This window comes from Lemur catta, chromosome 11 (assembly GCF_020740605.2).
Source record: "Lemur catta isolate mLemCat1 chromosome 11, mLemCat1.pri, whole genome shotgun sequence".
Taxonomy (NCBI): Eukaryota; Metazoa; Chordata; class Mammalia; order Primates; family Lemuridae; genus Lemur; species Lemur catta.
In genome coordinates, this window is record NC_059138.1 from 83768417 (window position 1) to 83780721 (window position 12305).

At 42.3% G+C, this 12305-nt stretch overlaps 1 protein-coding gene across 2 annotated transcripts in view; it reads left to right on the forward strand.

The window, feature by feature from the left end:
* The window catches only part of POU6F2 (POU class 6 homeobox 2), a 436460-nt gene that overhangs the window by 318021 nt on the left and 106134 nt on the right, over positions 1–12305 (forward strand). For both annotated transcript variants that reach the window (XM_045565521.1, XM_045565522.1), the window contains exon 5: positions 7908–8284. In XM_045565521.1, the coding sequence (XP_045421477.1) occupies positions 7908–8284 (377 nt within the window). The remainder of the gene's footprint in view (positions 1–7907; positions 8285–12305) is intronic.

A 12305-nucleotide genomic window follows, 5' to 3' on the forward strand; every position in this document is an offset into this window, starting at 1 on the left:
TAAAATAATAAAGTTGCCCATTCTTTATTAGTAGTAGTGGTATAAGAAGAGATGTATACCTTCTTTAGGAAGTGGCTGGTATCGTTTAACTTATTACTTTCTCTATAGCATTGAATCCATTCAGTTTTTCTTCTTGAAGTTCAATGACTTCTTGTTCTAATTCAGCATAACTCTCGCATATCTGCATTGTGACTTTCCCAGACTGACTTTGATATTTTCCTGAAGTTTTTGGTTTCTTTTTTCCATAGTCTCAAATTCTTCCAAAATGTCAAATATTTTATCATTACTATGGAATCCCCCTGTTTTATGCAGTTATTTTACCTTAGAACCTTCTGCCTTTATGCTCCACTCCGGACTGGTTGCTGTGTAGAATGGCTGCACAGCTGTCATGGTGGCATCCCTCATGTTGCTCTCTTGGGGGATGTACACTGTCTCCTGGATCCTATGTCTTCTTCTTTCTTAGTTCATGATTTTATTTTACAGAAGTACCTATTCAACTTTGTAAGAAAAAGTATGTAAAGATAAGATGTCTAAGTCTTTGTAAGTCCCAGAATGGGCCTTACTCTGCTCTTCCATTGGCCAGATAGTTGAGCTAGCAATAGAATTCTTGGCACGAGATAATTTTCCCTCAGAACTTTGATAGCATTGCTTCTCTGATTTTAGCTATTTGGTTTTGCTAACGGGAGGTATGATATCAGTTTAATTTATGTTTCTTTGTAGGTGGCCTTTTATTTTCTCTCTGAAATCTTTTTGGATTTTAAAATATCTTTATCTTTGGTGTCCTGCAATTCCATGGGGGAGCTATCTAGGTATGGATCTTGTTTCTTTCATCTTGGTTGGCACTCAGTAGGAATCTGGAGGGACTTCCTAAGTACTTGGAAGAGTGATCTGATTTAGAGCTCAATGTATTACAGTGAGATTGTGGGTGAATTAGTGGAGAAGCACTTTACTTTGGGGTGCCCATGTTCCCACATTAAAAATCCTAGTTCTTCTCTGGACAGTTTTTTAATTTCTCTAGAGGAGAGCCTTTCCCTTATTTTCCTGAGACGTTAGGCCTAGCTGTGGGCCGTTCTGCAGGCGGAGATGGTGGGGAGGTCAATTGCTCCATAAAGGGACTTGCCCCTCTGAGTCCTTAGCCCCTCTGACACCCTGCTGGGAGGGTGCAGCTCCCCTGGGGATAGTCCTGCAGAAGCTTCTGCTTTACAGGGGACTCATCTTGTGCTTTTCATCTTCCCTGTTTAACAAGGCATCTAAAAGCCAATGTCATGTGTCAGGTTTAACCCTTCTTCAATTACTGCAACAAGGATGCCCCCTAAAATGTCAGCAAAGGCAGTAGCAGTTGGTGAATTGCCCTGATTTCCAAAAGAAGGTACTAAAGAACACTGGGTGATTCCTAGGTGTCTGTTTTCTTTTCTTTCCAACCCATTTTTTTTCTTTTTTGCTAATGGCAGAACAATTTCTTGAGATGAAATAGTCTCAGAGTCATGGAGCTGGAGAAGGAAGCTGATCTGCTTGGTTTAAGGTCAAGGGAAGAGCCACTTCCCTGCTTGCAGCAGCTCCAACTTGGGCTGGAGCCCAGGGCAATGACTCCTGGCCTCCTGGGGGTCTTTGGAATGCAGATTTTATCCTTCTCTCTGGAACCTACTTTCCTAACCAGCTCCCAGCGGATTCTGGTCCACAATTTGAGATAGGCCACTAGGACTGGTGACAACAACCAACCTAAGAAAGAAGCTTGGGTGACTTAGGCAATACATGGAAAGTTGAAGGGATGTTTTCATTGGAAGAATTTATCTCTTTTCCCCTGACATCTCCAGAGACACTTAGATCTCTGCCTTAAATGCAAAGGAAGCAAAAAACAAAAATCAGATTAAGGACATGTGTAGCAATATTTCTGGAGCTGATGACATTGACCATATGTAAGATGGTCACACATCATAATCTTTGAGGTAGACTTGACTCTGGTTGTTTCTGACATTGTTGCCAAGAAAAAAGGCAGAATTCCCAGCAAGTGTTCACCTTCTGTGCTTTTTCAAAACCCCTAGTCCTCAGCTATCTACCTTTTTCCACCTACTTTGCAAAACGTCTGCCTGCTAGTGTAAGCTGGCTAGGGACTCCTTTACTGAGGGCACCAGAAAGGGTTTATGACCTGCATCCTTAGTTTGGCTGCATTAGATGTTCTTACCTAAAGGGCATGTGTGGATGTCCTATTTACTAACTCCAATTCCTCCTATTGGGTTCTTCTAGATTCTACTTTCTTCTTCTTCTAGAGGTTTCAGTAGGCAACAAAAGTGAACAATAAATACAGAGTTAGGGAAGCAAAGGCTACATCTGGAAGCATTGGTTTTTTTCATGGGCCCAGAGATTTTTTTTTAACACTGGCTGATCTGGGAGTTGCTGTTCCCAGTTAAAGATAAATCCAGCTGGAGAACTCTTAGATGCCACCCAGTGATACTCCAGAACGCCTACTTGCTTTCCTTAAAACGGCACGAGGCCTGAGCACAGTGTTGCTGCCACCCTATGTCTAACCATGGAGGGAATGTTTTCTTACCGTCAAGGCTAACTTGTGACACGAATAAAGTGTACTGTGGCCCTTCCCCACTTCCCCTCCACTCATGCCTCTCACTATTCCTTCCTGCAACACCCCTTGTGTGCCTCTGTTCTTCATAGTAACTCATGGTTCAAATTAGCATCTTAATCCTTGAAATGCACATTTACATTTTGTGTCTTACATTTCACGTTGGCAGGCTTTGCCCACAGCAGGACAGAGGTACACACTTTCCCAGGAGGTGAACCACTCATCACTGAACAGACCATTCAATTTAGGTTCAGTCACTGGATACCTGAGCCACCCCCTCTGAAGAGCACAGCCATGGCGGGCATCTCTCTGCAAGTGAGCAGTTATCTTTGTTCAAAGCTTGAGGAGGAAATAGGTTCCCCCTTCAGTGCAAGTAATTCTATTCTGTTTCAAGGCTTTGAGAAGCACCCCGAGTACTCACTGGCTGTGTAAACTTGGGAAGGTCACTTAACCTTTCTGAGCCCAATTTCTAATGTATAACATGGCAGTGATATAATTTATCTAAATAATTGTCTTGAAAAGTTAACTTATCATAGTAAATGAAAGTGCTTTCCAAACGTTGAAGCACTGTCTTACTTTTGACCCAAATCGACATGAGTGTTCTCTGCCCATGCACACCGTGTCCAGCTTCCGAGTCTTCCCTGGGCCTGCTAGAAGCCACAGGGTGGTGTCTTGAGAGTACTTAGGAATGAATCTACAGTTCACCTTGATAGTAACCCTACTCTCTACCCCACCAGCCTGTGCCTCCCCAGTGGGCACAGCCTGTTCCTCTGTGTGCCGGAATCCTGCTGCCCGGGGCTCTCCTACGGCCCCACCAGGGCAGCCCTTGCTGGAGGCTGCCCTGACCCCTCAGGACCACGAAGCCATGAAGAGTGGAGAAGGATTATGCCTTCCTTTGTGGCATCCCAAGGCAGTGTAGCTTTTTTTTTTTTTTTTTTTTTGTAGTAAAATACACATAACATAAAATTTGTCATTTTAACTATTTGCCATTTTAACTGTTAACTAAGTGTACAATTCAGTGGCACTAAGTACATTCCCAGTGTTGTATAACCATCACCACTGTCTAGTTCCAGAACTTTTCAACACCCCTGAATGAAAGCCTGCACCCGTTAGCAGTTACTCCCATTCCTCCCGCCCTGAGACACTGGCAGCCACTGTCCTGCTTTCTGTCCCTATGGATCTGCCTATTAGGGACATTTCATATAAATGGAATCCTACACATGTGGCCTTGGGCTTCTGGCTCCTTTCTCTTAGCGTCGCATTTTCAAGGTTACTCTCTGTTTCCCTGTGGTGCTCTTTCTCTCGCTGGGACCAGCCTTGCACCAGGGAACTGGGCTAAGGGTGCCCATTGGGTGCCGATTGCCATCATGCTCTTCCCAGGATTCCTGGTCACTTGCAATGATAAGCCCTGCGGCTTCCTTCCTCCTGAGCATGGGTCCTCTGCCCCCGTAAACATATCTCAAAGAGGCTACCCTAGTTCCCAGACATGCCCAGAGGTGTGTAAACATCAGCAGTGAATAGCAGCACACGCCCCTTCCCAGAAGGTTCTCAAACCCGACCCTCCAGCTTGCCAACTGTGCCCACATATGCCTGAACTTGAAAAACGCAAGAAAATGCTGAAGTTGAGATCCTAACTAGAGTGATTGTAATAGTATGATGCTATATTTTGGCATAAAGCAGGTTAGGTGTTGCTAAGAATCACATGTTCTTTAACACTTGAGTACCATTTTGCTTTCTGTGCCTTGCAAGGTATAGGACACATTTGCATTTCTCCGAAATCTTCCATGGACTTGCTTTTTAAATGTAGGTATACACGGTGCTTTTGACTTTCCACTTCCGTGCCTTGGAAGTAATCTGATGTAAATCCCATCCAGTGTAATTCTGATACATCTGGTGGTATGGCTCTATTTATGTGTGGGGTTTCCTGAGGAAACCCTTAACAAAGATTCAACATGAGAAATTGTTTCTAATTTATAGTCAACATATAGAAACTGAACAGAAAAATGCAGGATTCTTGGCTACTCCTTTGTCATGTTATTAATTATTTATTCAGGAAATTTCAAGACACTGGTTCTGCCATAGCGTTATCTTCCCTCTAGGAAATTCAGTTTGATGAAATTTTGTTTTGTGCTTCTTTTTCAAAATTGCAAATTTTTAAATTTTCAGAATGTACTTCTGTGCATGTCTTTTTCTTTCATAGCTGCTGTTATTGTAGTTAAATTTTACAGTTAACATTGTCCTATGTAGTGTATAATAACCAGACTTAGAGGAAACAATCATAAAAGGACATAAATACCAGGGAAGAAAGTAAAATCTTTAATCTTCCATGCCTGGGGTCAGCGTATTACCCCAACAAGCATCATTTTATCTGCAAACATTCTTTGTAGTTCAAATATGTCCTTGAACCTGCCTGATTTTATTCTTCTTATTTTTTTTTTTCATTTTTTATGTCTATATTTCACTATGCTTTATGCAATGAGCCATTTAGAGGCATGGTATTTTCACATTTTTTGAACTCTTATTTTTATATTATTGTGTAGGTGGGTTTGGCATTTATTAGACCAGAGTTACGTTCTCATACACCCCTCTTGCTTTTCTTTGCATCTGGTATATATCTGGACATATTTTATTTTCCATCATCTTTTGCTTGCAGATGCTAAATGAGTTTACGTAACTTGAAGGAGGTCTGCTTAGGTTTGTGCCTTTCCAGTCAAGCTGCTCTTACGGGAAAGAAATGTCCAAGCAATGGGAACTCACTGCCATAAGGAAACGAAGACACATTTGGGACCATGGCTCATTAGTAGGTTAGGGTCTGCTGCACCTACCCATCCGCCAATATCTATCTGCCAATATTCCCCAGTCCTTCCTGTTTCTAAGTGCTGATTTAGATAAATGCTTTTTTAACCAAAATGAAACAGTATAATATTTAAGTCAACCATGAAAATAAGCACTGACATATGTGCCCCCACCTGAGAGAAATCAGGATAGGCTTGATTTGAATCAGGCAGGAGGCCAGATGCAATCAGTTTCCAAAGTCTGTAACTCTACCCAAAGGAGGGAGCAGGCCCCCAGGATCCTGCAGGATGCAGACAGTCTTGGGAGGTCAGAATCGAGCTGGGCATCCAGATCTTCAATAAAATGTAACTTTGCACAATAGGAGGGAGGGAGGGGAAAATGACAAAACCAGCCCTTCCTCTAAAAGTTTCGATAAAGGGGACGAGGCTGGGGTACTCTCCAGGCCTCAGTCTCACACACCACCTCTACCTCTGGAGTCACATCACAGGCCCCAGAGCACCCTGGATTTACATGCAAGGCAGGACACAGGCTGGACTGTTTGAACAGACCTGGAATAATTCAATGGCCCAGGGAGAACTTGCTGTCCCGACTGGCCTGTCATGAAAGCCCTACGTCGTCCTGGAGATCACAGAATTAGTATTTGATACCCCTGGGAATGGTCAAGCTATCACTTCACCAATACAGCTATATTTCCTTTAAGTAAACCTGATTGATATGTTTAAAATCTGACTTACACCAAAGGTTACTTGGAAGGATCCATCTTCCCACCTCTTTCACAAGATAGGCTCTCTGCCTTCTCCGGGATTGAAAGTTATTCACAACTTCCTAGATCCTCAGTTCCAGGCAGTCCATTCTCTACATCGTCCTTCAGAAGCATCAAACCGTGCTATTATCTGGGTTTTTCTCCAGCCTGGAGTAGCCTCTCTTCCTGCACCTCACTCTCCTGAATTCTCTCTGCTCACATCCCACACCCGCCATGAAGGCTGCGTTGGTCTCTCCAACCCATAGAGGCCCCCACTTCCTGACTCTCCCAGACCTTCTGGCCACTTTCACACTGTTGACCATTTAGTTACTTAACGTTTATGTATCACACATCTACCGTTAGCAGGACTTTGTAACAGGTACCTCTGAATCTGATTGTCTCTTACAAGTTGATCTTATTTCCCCAAACAGACTGTAAGCACCTTGAAGGCGGGACTATGTCTTTTTTTTAAATCATACAGATCACCTGGCACATTACCAGTACCCAGCTGGCACGCAATACATTTTTAACTTTACAAAAATAGTTACTGGCTGATTTTCTTACAGAGAAAGTTCTTCAGGTACGCTCAATATATGGTTTAACATATGTGTATTTTTCAAGAACATATTTGTGGTGTGAAGGCGGGTATGTCCCATGTCACTTTAGAGAACCAGTAGATTTTTAAAAATAGGGACGAGTTTAATGTTGCAAACAGGAGTTATTATCTTTGGAAATCTTGACTAATTTTAGGTAGAAGAGGCAGGAAAACATAGCAGCCAAGGCTGGTGGGTTCAACATTGATTCTTGTATCTATTCATTCATGAGCTTGTTGGAAAGCTTTTAAACTGAGATTTAGGCAAAGCAGGAAGTGAATTTGTTTTTCAGCCAAAATTTTCTGTTGACCACTCTTTGGTTCAACTAATGAGGTTCTGACTGCAGAAATTGCTGAGTGCTAGATGGGCATACAAGAACAAATTTCCCGTGCTCAGTATTAAGACAGCTTCTCCCACCAACTCTCACCTTTCCCATAACAAGGAAATCTTAAAAGAAGCCTTCGTTGCCTGAGTTCCTTACTTGTCCTTGAGGTGTTGCTGTGTCTAGTCACCACACTGTACACTGCACAGTCACCTGCTGTACTTCTTCCAGTTTGGGGCTCTGTCTCTTTGCTCAGCAGGCGAAAAATTCAGAATCAGACTTTTGACTCTGCAGTATGGAGAAGCATGTACTATCATTAAATTTAAAAAAGAACCGTAGAAACTTGAAACTAAGATGTCTAAGCAGGTTAGTGGAGGTCTGAAGTAGCAAGTGAAAATATACCAGTTCATGGTGTTGATGATGGATGAAAGGGAGACTGCAAACAATTTCGTTTTCTGTTCTTAACTCCAGTAAAGCACTTACCAAAAGAATTAAACTGGTTGAACTTTAAAAAACAAAATCCAGTCTTGAGAGCATGAGTGTGTTTCCTGAGCAGTATGGAAAGGAAGAGACAGACAAGTACTTGCAAATGATCTCCACTCCCACGACACCCCCTTGGGGCGTCTTGCTCACCACCTTTAAAAGTAATGCCCCATGATGTGCTGCATTCTGGTTCTCCCTAAATTTTACAATGTCCCCAGGAAGTGACTTTATTTCTCCCAGTGCCTCCCAACCTCTTTCAGTACCAAAGAGGTTCAGGGCCAGAGGGCAGCTTTTTCTAAAGGAGGCCCTTCTCAGCTTGCACAGAATGGGCTGTCAAGACCCAGGAAGACGTTTGTCATGTTGATTTCACTCCCCATTCACTTTCTCTCCTTGTAGCTACCTCATCCCTGAACTCCCAACTCCAGCAGCTCCAGCACCAGCTCCAGCAGCAGCAGCAGCAGCAGCAGCAGCAGCAGCCTGCACCGCCACCCAGCCAGCACCCGCAGCCAGCCCCGCAGGCGCCCTCGCAGCCCCAGCCGCCGCCGCCGCAGCCCACCCCGCCCCAGCAGCCGCCACCTGCCTCCCAGCAGCTGCCAGCTCCTCCGTCTCAGCTGCAGCAGGCCCCTCAGCCCCAGCAGCATCCATCCCACTCCCACCCCCAGAACCAGAACCAACCGTCTCCAACCCAGCAGAGTGCAAGCCCCCCGCAGAAACCCAGTCAGTCTCCAGGACATGGCCTTCCTTCGCCGCTCACGCCACCCAACCCTCTACAGGTATGCTCCCCGTCCGCCCCCAGGAGCACAGAGGACCCTTCCGTGGGGTCGTGCCATCCCCAAGGGCAGAGGGCCAGCAAAACTTAGCATCCAGTTCTGCAGCGTCTAATTCCAATTGATCTCCTAGACGTAGGGAAGAGGAAGCAAATAGCAGGCAACTGGGGATACATGTAAACGAAACAAATAGAAGCCCATTGATGTTGCCCTCCAAAGGATAAATGTTATCTGTTTCCTTCTGTGAGAGGCCAGCACTATAAGTGCACTTGTAGCCTGTAATAATTCCATTTTATGATACTTTTTGAAGGCAGCAAAGATAGCATCCAATTAAAATTATTACTAGCACAGTTTTGTAGCCCCGTGGAGAACTGCATCTACCGTCCATGAGGCATGGTGGTTATTTCTCTATATTATGAATACAACAGTGTCTTACCTTAAGTACTTTGTGCTCTTTTGTTTCTATTTTTCTAAAGACTCTCTGGGGTTGGGAGGGCAAAGAAATTTAGCCCCAGTCTTATGTCCCAGATTCCAACCATTACTCCGCAGTCTAACAAGTGCTCTAAATTCATACCGAGAGCCTCAACAAATATGCATCCTTATAAAATAATAAAACTTCTCTATATTTACTTTATTACTGTGAGGCTGAGGGCATCAAAAATAGATATTTCAGGCTAATCATGAAAGCTTATCTTTAACCTACCTTTTGAGCAGGCATGATGGGAGCATTCAGGAATATATAACTTTAACCTTCAGAAAACTACTTTTAACTTAGGTGCCTTTAAAATAAATTAGTGTCAAAACATAATGACTGTGATGTCAACATATCAGATGTAGAAATTAATAGCTCAGTCGAACCATCCATTCTTTGACTTGCATAATGATGCTTTCCCCTGTGAGATTTCAGATGACTTAGTGTGTTTGTAATACCGTGACAACGTGCAACAGAGTGAGCAGCCTATGCACCCCTTTCAAATGCCAACTCACCCGTTTCCTTGGTGGTGGGCAGGCACCCCTACCTGAGGATGATAATTGCAATGGCATCCTTGGCTCCTAAATAGCAAAGTATACAAAATAGAGACAGATGGAAACACAGACAGAAAGGCAGGTAGAGTAGGGTCTTAGTATTTTAGAGCTGATGTGGTTTGTTGTCCCATAGCCTTGTCTCTTTGAACTTGGATTCTCAGCAGTGGCTCAAAGTTTTCCTAGAAATGAAAACATTTGGATGAGATGAGTAATTGTGTTTTCCTGGGCAGTTGGGCCAGGGATACTTTCAATGTGAACATTTTCCTGAGTTGGGTTTGAAGATGTATTTTGATAAGTCTTACAAGGGTGAGACAACATAACACCTTTGACACAGGACTGAAATGAACATGTGCTTAAAAGGCCTTCAGCTGTACACTTGACATCTATAGAGAGAGTATACTTATCAAATTTACAAAATGCATGATTACAGAAACTCTAATGTTTACCAGCACTTGGAATTCAACTCTATTGTTCCAAAGAATGAGTTTAATGCTTTTTAAGAATAGATAGATTAGATGTACCTATATACGGTGTGATTATACACTTCCTCTATCCTAGGCACCAAAATAGGTAAAATTACCAAAGAAAAAACTTTCCCTGCTCTCAGGGATAAAATTGCTTTGTTGTGCTCCCAATTGTTGAATATATTCCAATATTTCTTCCTGGCAAGTGAAAGCTTTGGGCTCTATGGCCATCAGCCTTCTCTGAACACCATCAGCACCTCATACAGTTCTGTCGGCCAGTGAAATCCCAGTGTAGACAGGCCCAGTTGAATGACTGTTGGCAGAACTTTAGATGAAGTGACCATTCAGGCTCATGGAGATAAATTCTTAGGAGAATTTCCAAAACTTCTAACAGTTTCCCATGGAAATCCGGGGGTTGTTTTGTTTTTGCAACAAATGAAGGCTCAGAGCCACATGGCTTTCTTTATAATCCTACGAGAATATTCTAACTTTTCACTGTTGGGATTTTAGCTTACAAACTTAATAAATATATGTAGAATACATTTAAATATAGATAGAGTAGATTCTACTCTAACTCCTTCTGTAGATCTAGGGGCAAACAATATAGGACTTGGTACAAATTTTTGAAACATTACTGAGCAGATATAGAACTAATTTTGAATAAATCATGTCAGTAGGAATAAAAGGACTTCTTTCCTTTGCTATAGGCATATTTAAAGAAAATGGAGAATTTTATAGTTTAATTTTTTTTTCTACACTGGCTGCAGGGTTTTTGAGTTTGTGGAACATGGAATGTTTGAACTTTTTTAAAAAGAAAACTATTTAAAAGGAACTACAAAGATATTTAACTCTCAAAGGTGATGATCTTTATAAAATCTTTTTGTTTGAAGATTATTAAAGGAATAAAAATCAACTAAATTCATATATGACAGCTTAAATTTTATTTTCATATGGGCTTTATCTTTTTACATTATTCAAAATCTGTCTGAGAGATATTAGTTTAGAACTATGCAATGTATATTGTCAGAGGAAGCCAGTAAATCGGAAGGTGCTTTGCTTCAAAAAACAAAACTTGGGAAGATAACAATTATTTCTAAAACTGTACAGATGCTGTCTTGTCTCTAGAAAAAAATAAATAAGGTTGTGTAGGCATATTTGGGTGAGCACATTTCTCACAATGAAAAAAAATTAATAGTGCTGATGAGTATAAACACTCTCGACAAAAATTCTCCAAATAGCTCTTATCGGGTTTTCCTGTAATATTACACAGTATAATTTTATTTCACTCTTTTAGTGGATTCCATGAAATGGATTGCATTTACAAAACCAGGTGATTGTTTCAAGACAATTACGATTCTAAAGTGTTCTCCTTTCATAGAAGTCCAGGTAAGGGGATAATTTTGCTTATTCATTTTGATCACCCAGGATTAGAAGAGGTCCGGTGGTCTAGAGTGGGTGCCAGCAGCCGGCCCCTGGAGGGCTGTCTGTAGATTCCCCACTGAGATTCACCCACCCACAGCTTCATTCTTGCCCAGGAAGCATGAGGAGAGGAGGTCCAAACAGGAAGTACAAACACAAAGGTCCTCAGGGGCCAGGCAGTCAGTGGAAACAAGTAAGGTGGTCTGGGTTGTAAAACCCAAAATCAAATTGAGCCCTTGGGCTGCAGGATAGATAGCAGTCCCTACTCCTTACTTATTTTTGCTCTAACCGACTGGCCCCAGGCTGTGCTGGAATCTAAAACTAGAAATGGCAGATGTGTTGGATAGGAACAGATCAGAAACTTAAATGAAAGCAACTTTTTATTTATGTGGAAAGATGTGATCTAATCATTCCTGGGTACAAAACAGAAAAAATACAATTTTAATTTTGATATATAAATTTAATCTGGATAAAGATCCCATAAGCACAAGAATAATGAAATAGAAGCCTCCTTTCTATGACCTTTGAGATGGGTTTTGGTTTTGGTTTTGGTTTTTTCTTTGAGAATGCTCCTCAGGAGTTTTTATTTGCGCTGGGGAAATTCCAAAGCTTTTGTAAAAGCCGAACATGTACATATTCCCTCATGAGTGGTCTGGAGACTCACCGGGCGTGGGTGGAGCCCAGTCCTGCTGCAGGTGGAGAGAGTAGCTTAGGGGTTTGAGGCCTCATTCAGCTTCTGACCCTGCCTCCAACGAACTCACAACTTTGGATAAGTCAGTTTATTTTCCTCATCTGTGTGGTCTGAGGTCTTTTTCAGGCCTATGAGTCTCTGATCTACAGGCTGGTAGGCCTCTGGAATTTTATTGGCTATTGCAAACCTGATGGTCTTAAAGATTCTCTGAGTATTTTTCAAGGTCAGGTTAATTTCTTCCCACTCAGCTGGGTGGCAAAGTGAAAAGAGAGTGGGGAACAAACATAAGTGGGATAATGATAGCAGAAGCAGATTTTATCTTAGCAAGAAGAGTCCAAATTAAAGTCAAGTTTTTATCCTCGGAGAGTCACTGCTGTAAGCTCTGGTCCCAGATTGCTTTTCCACACCTATACATTAGAGGAGCTTA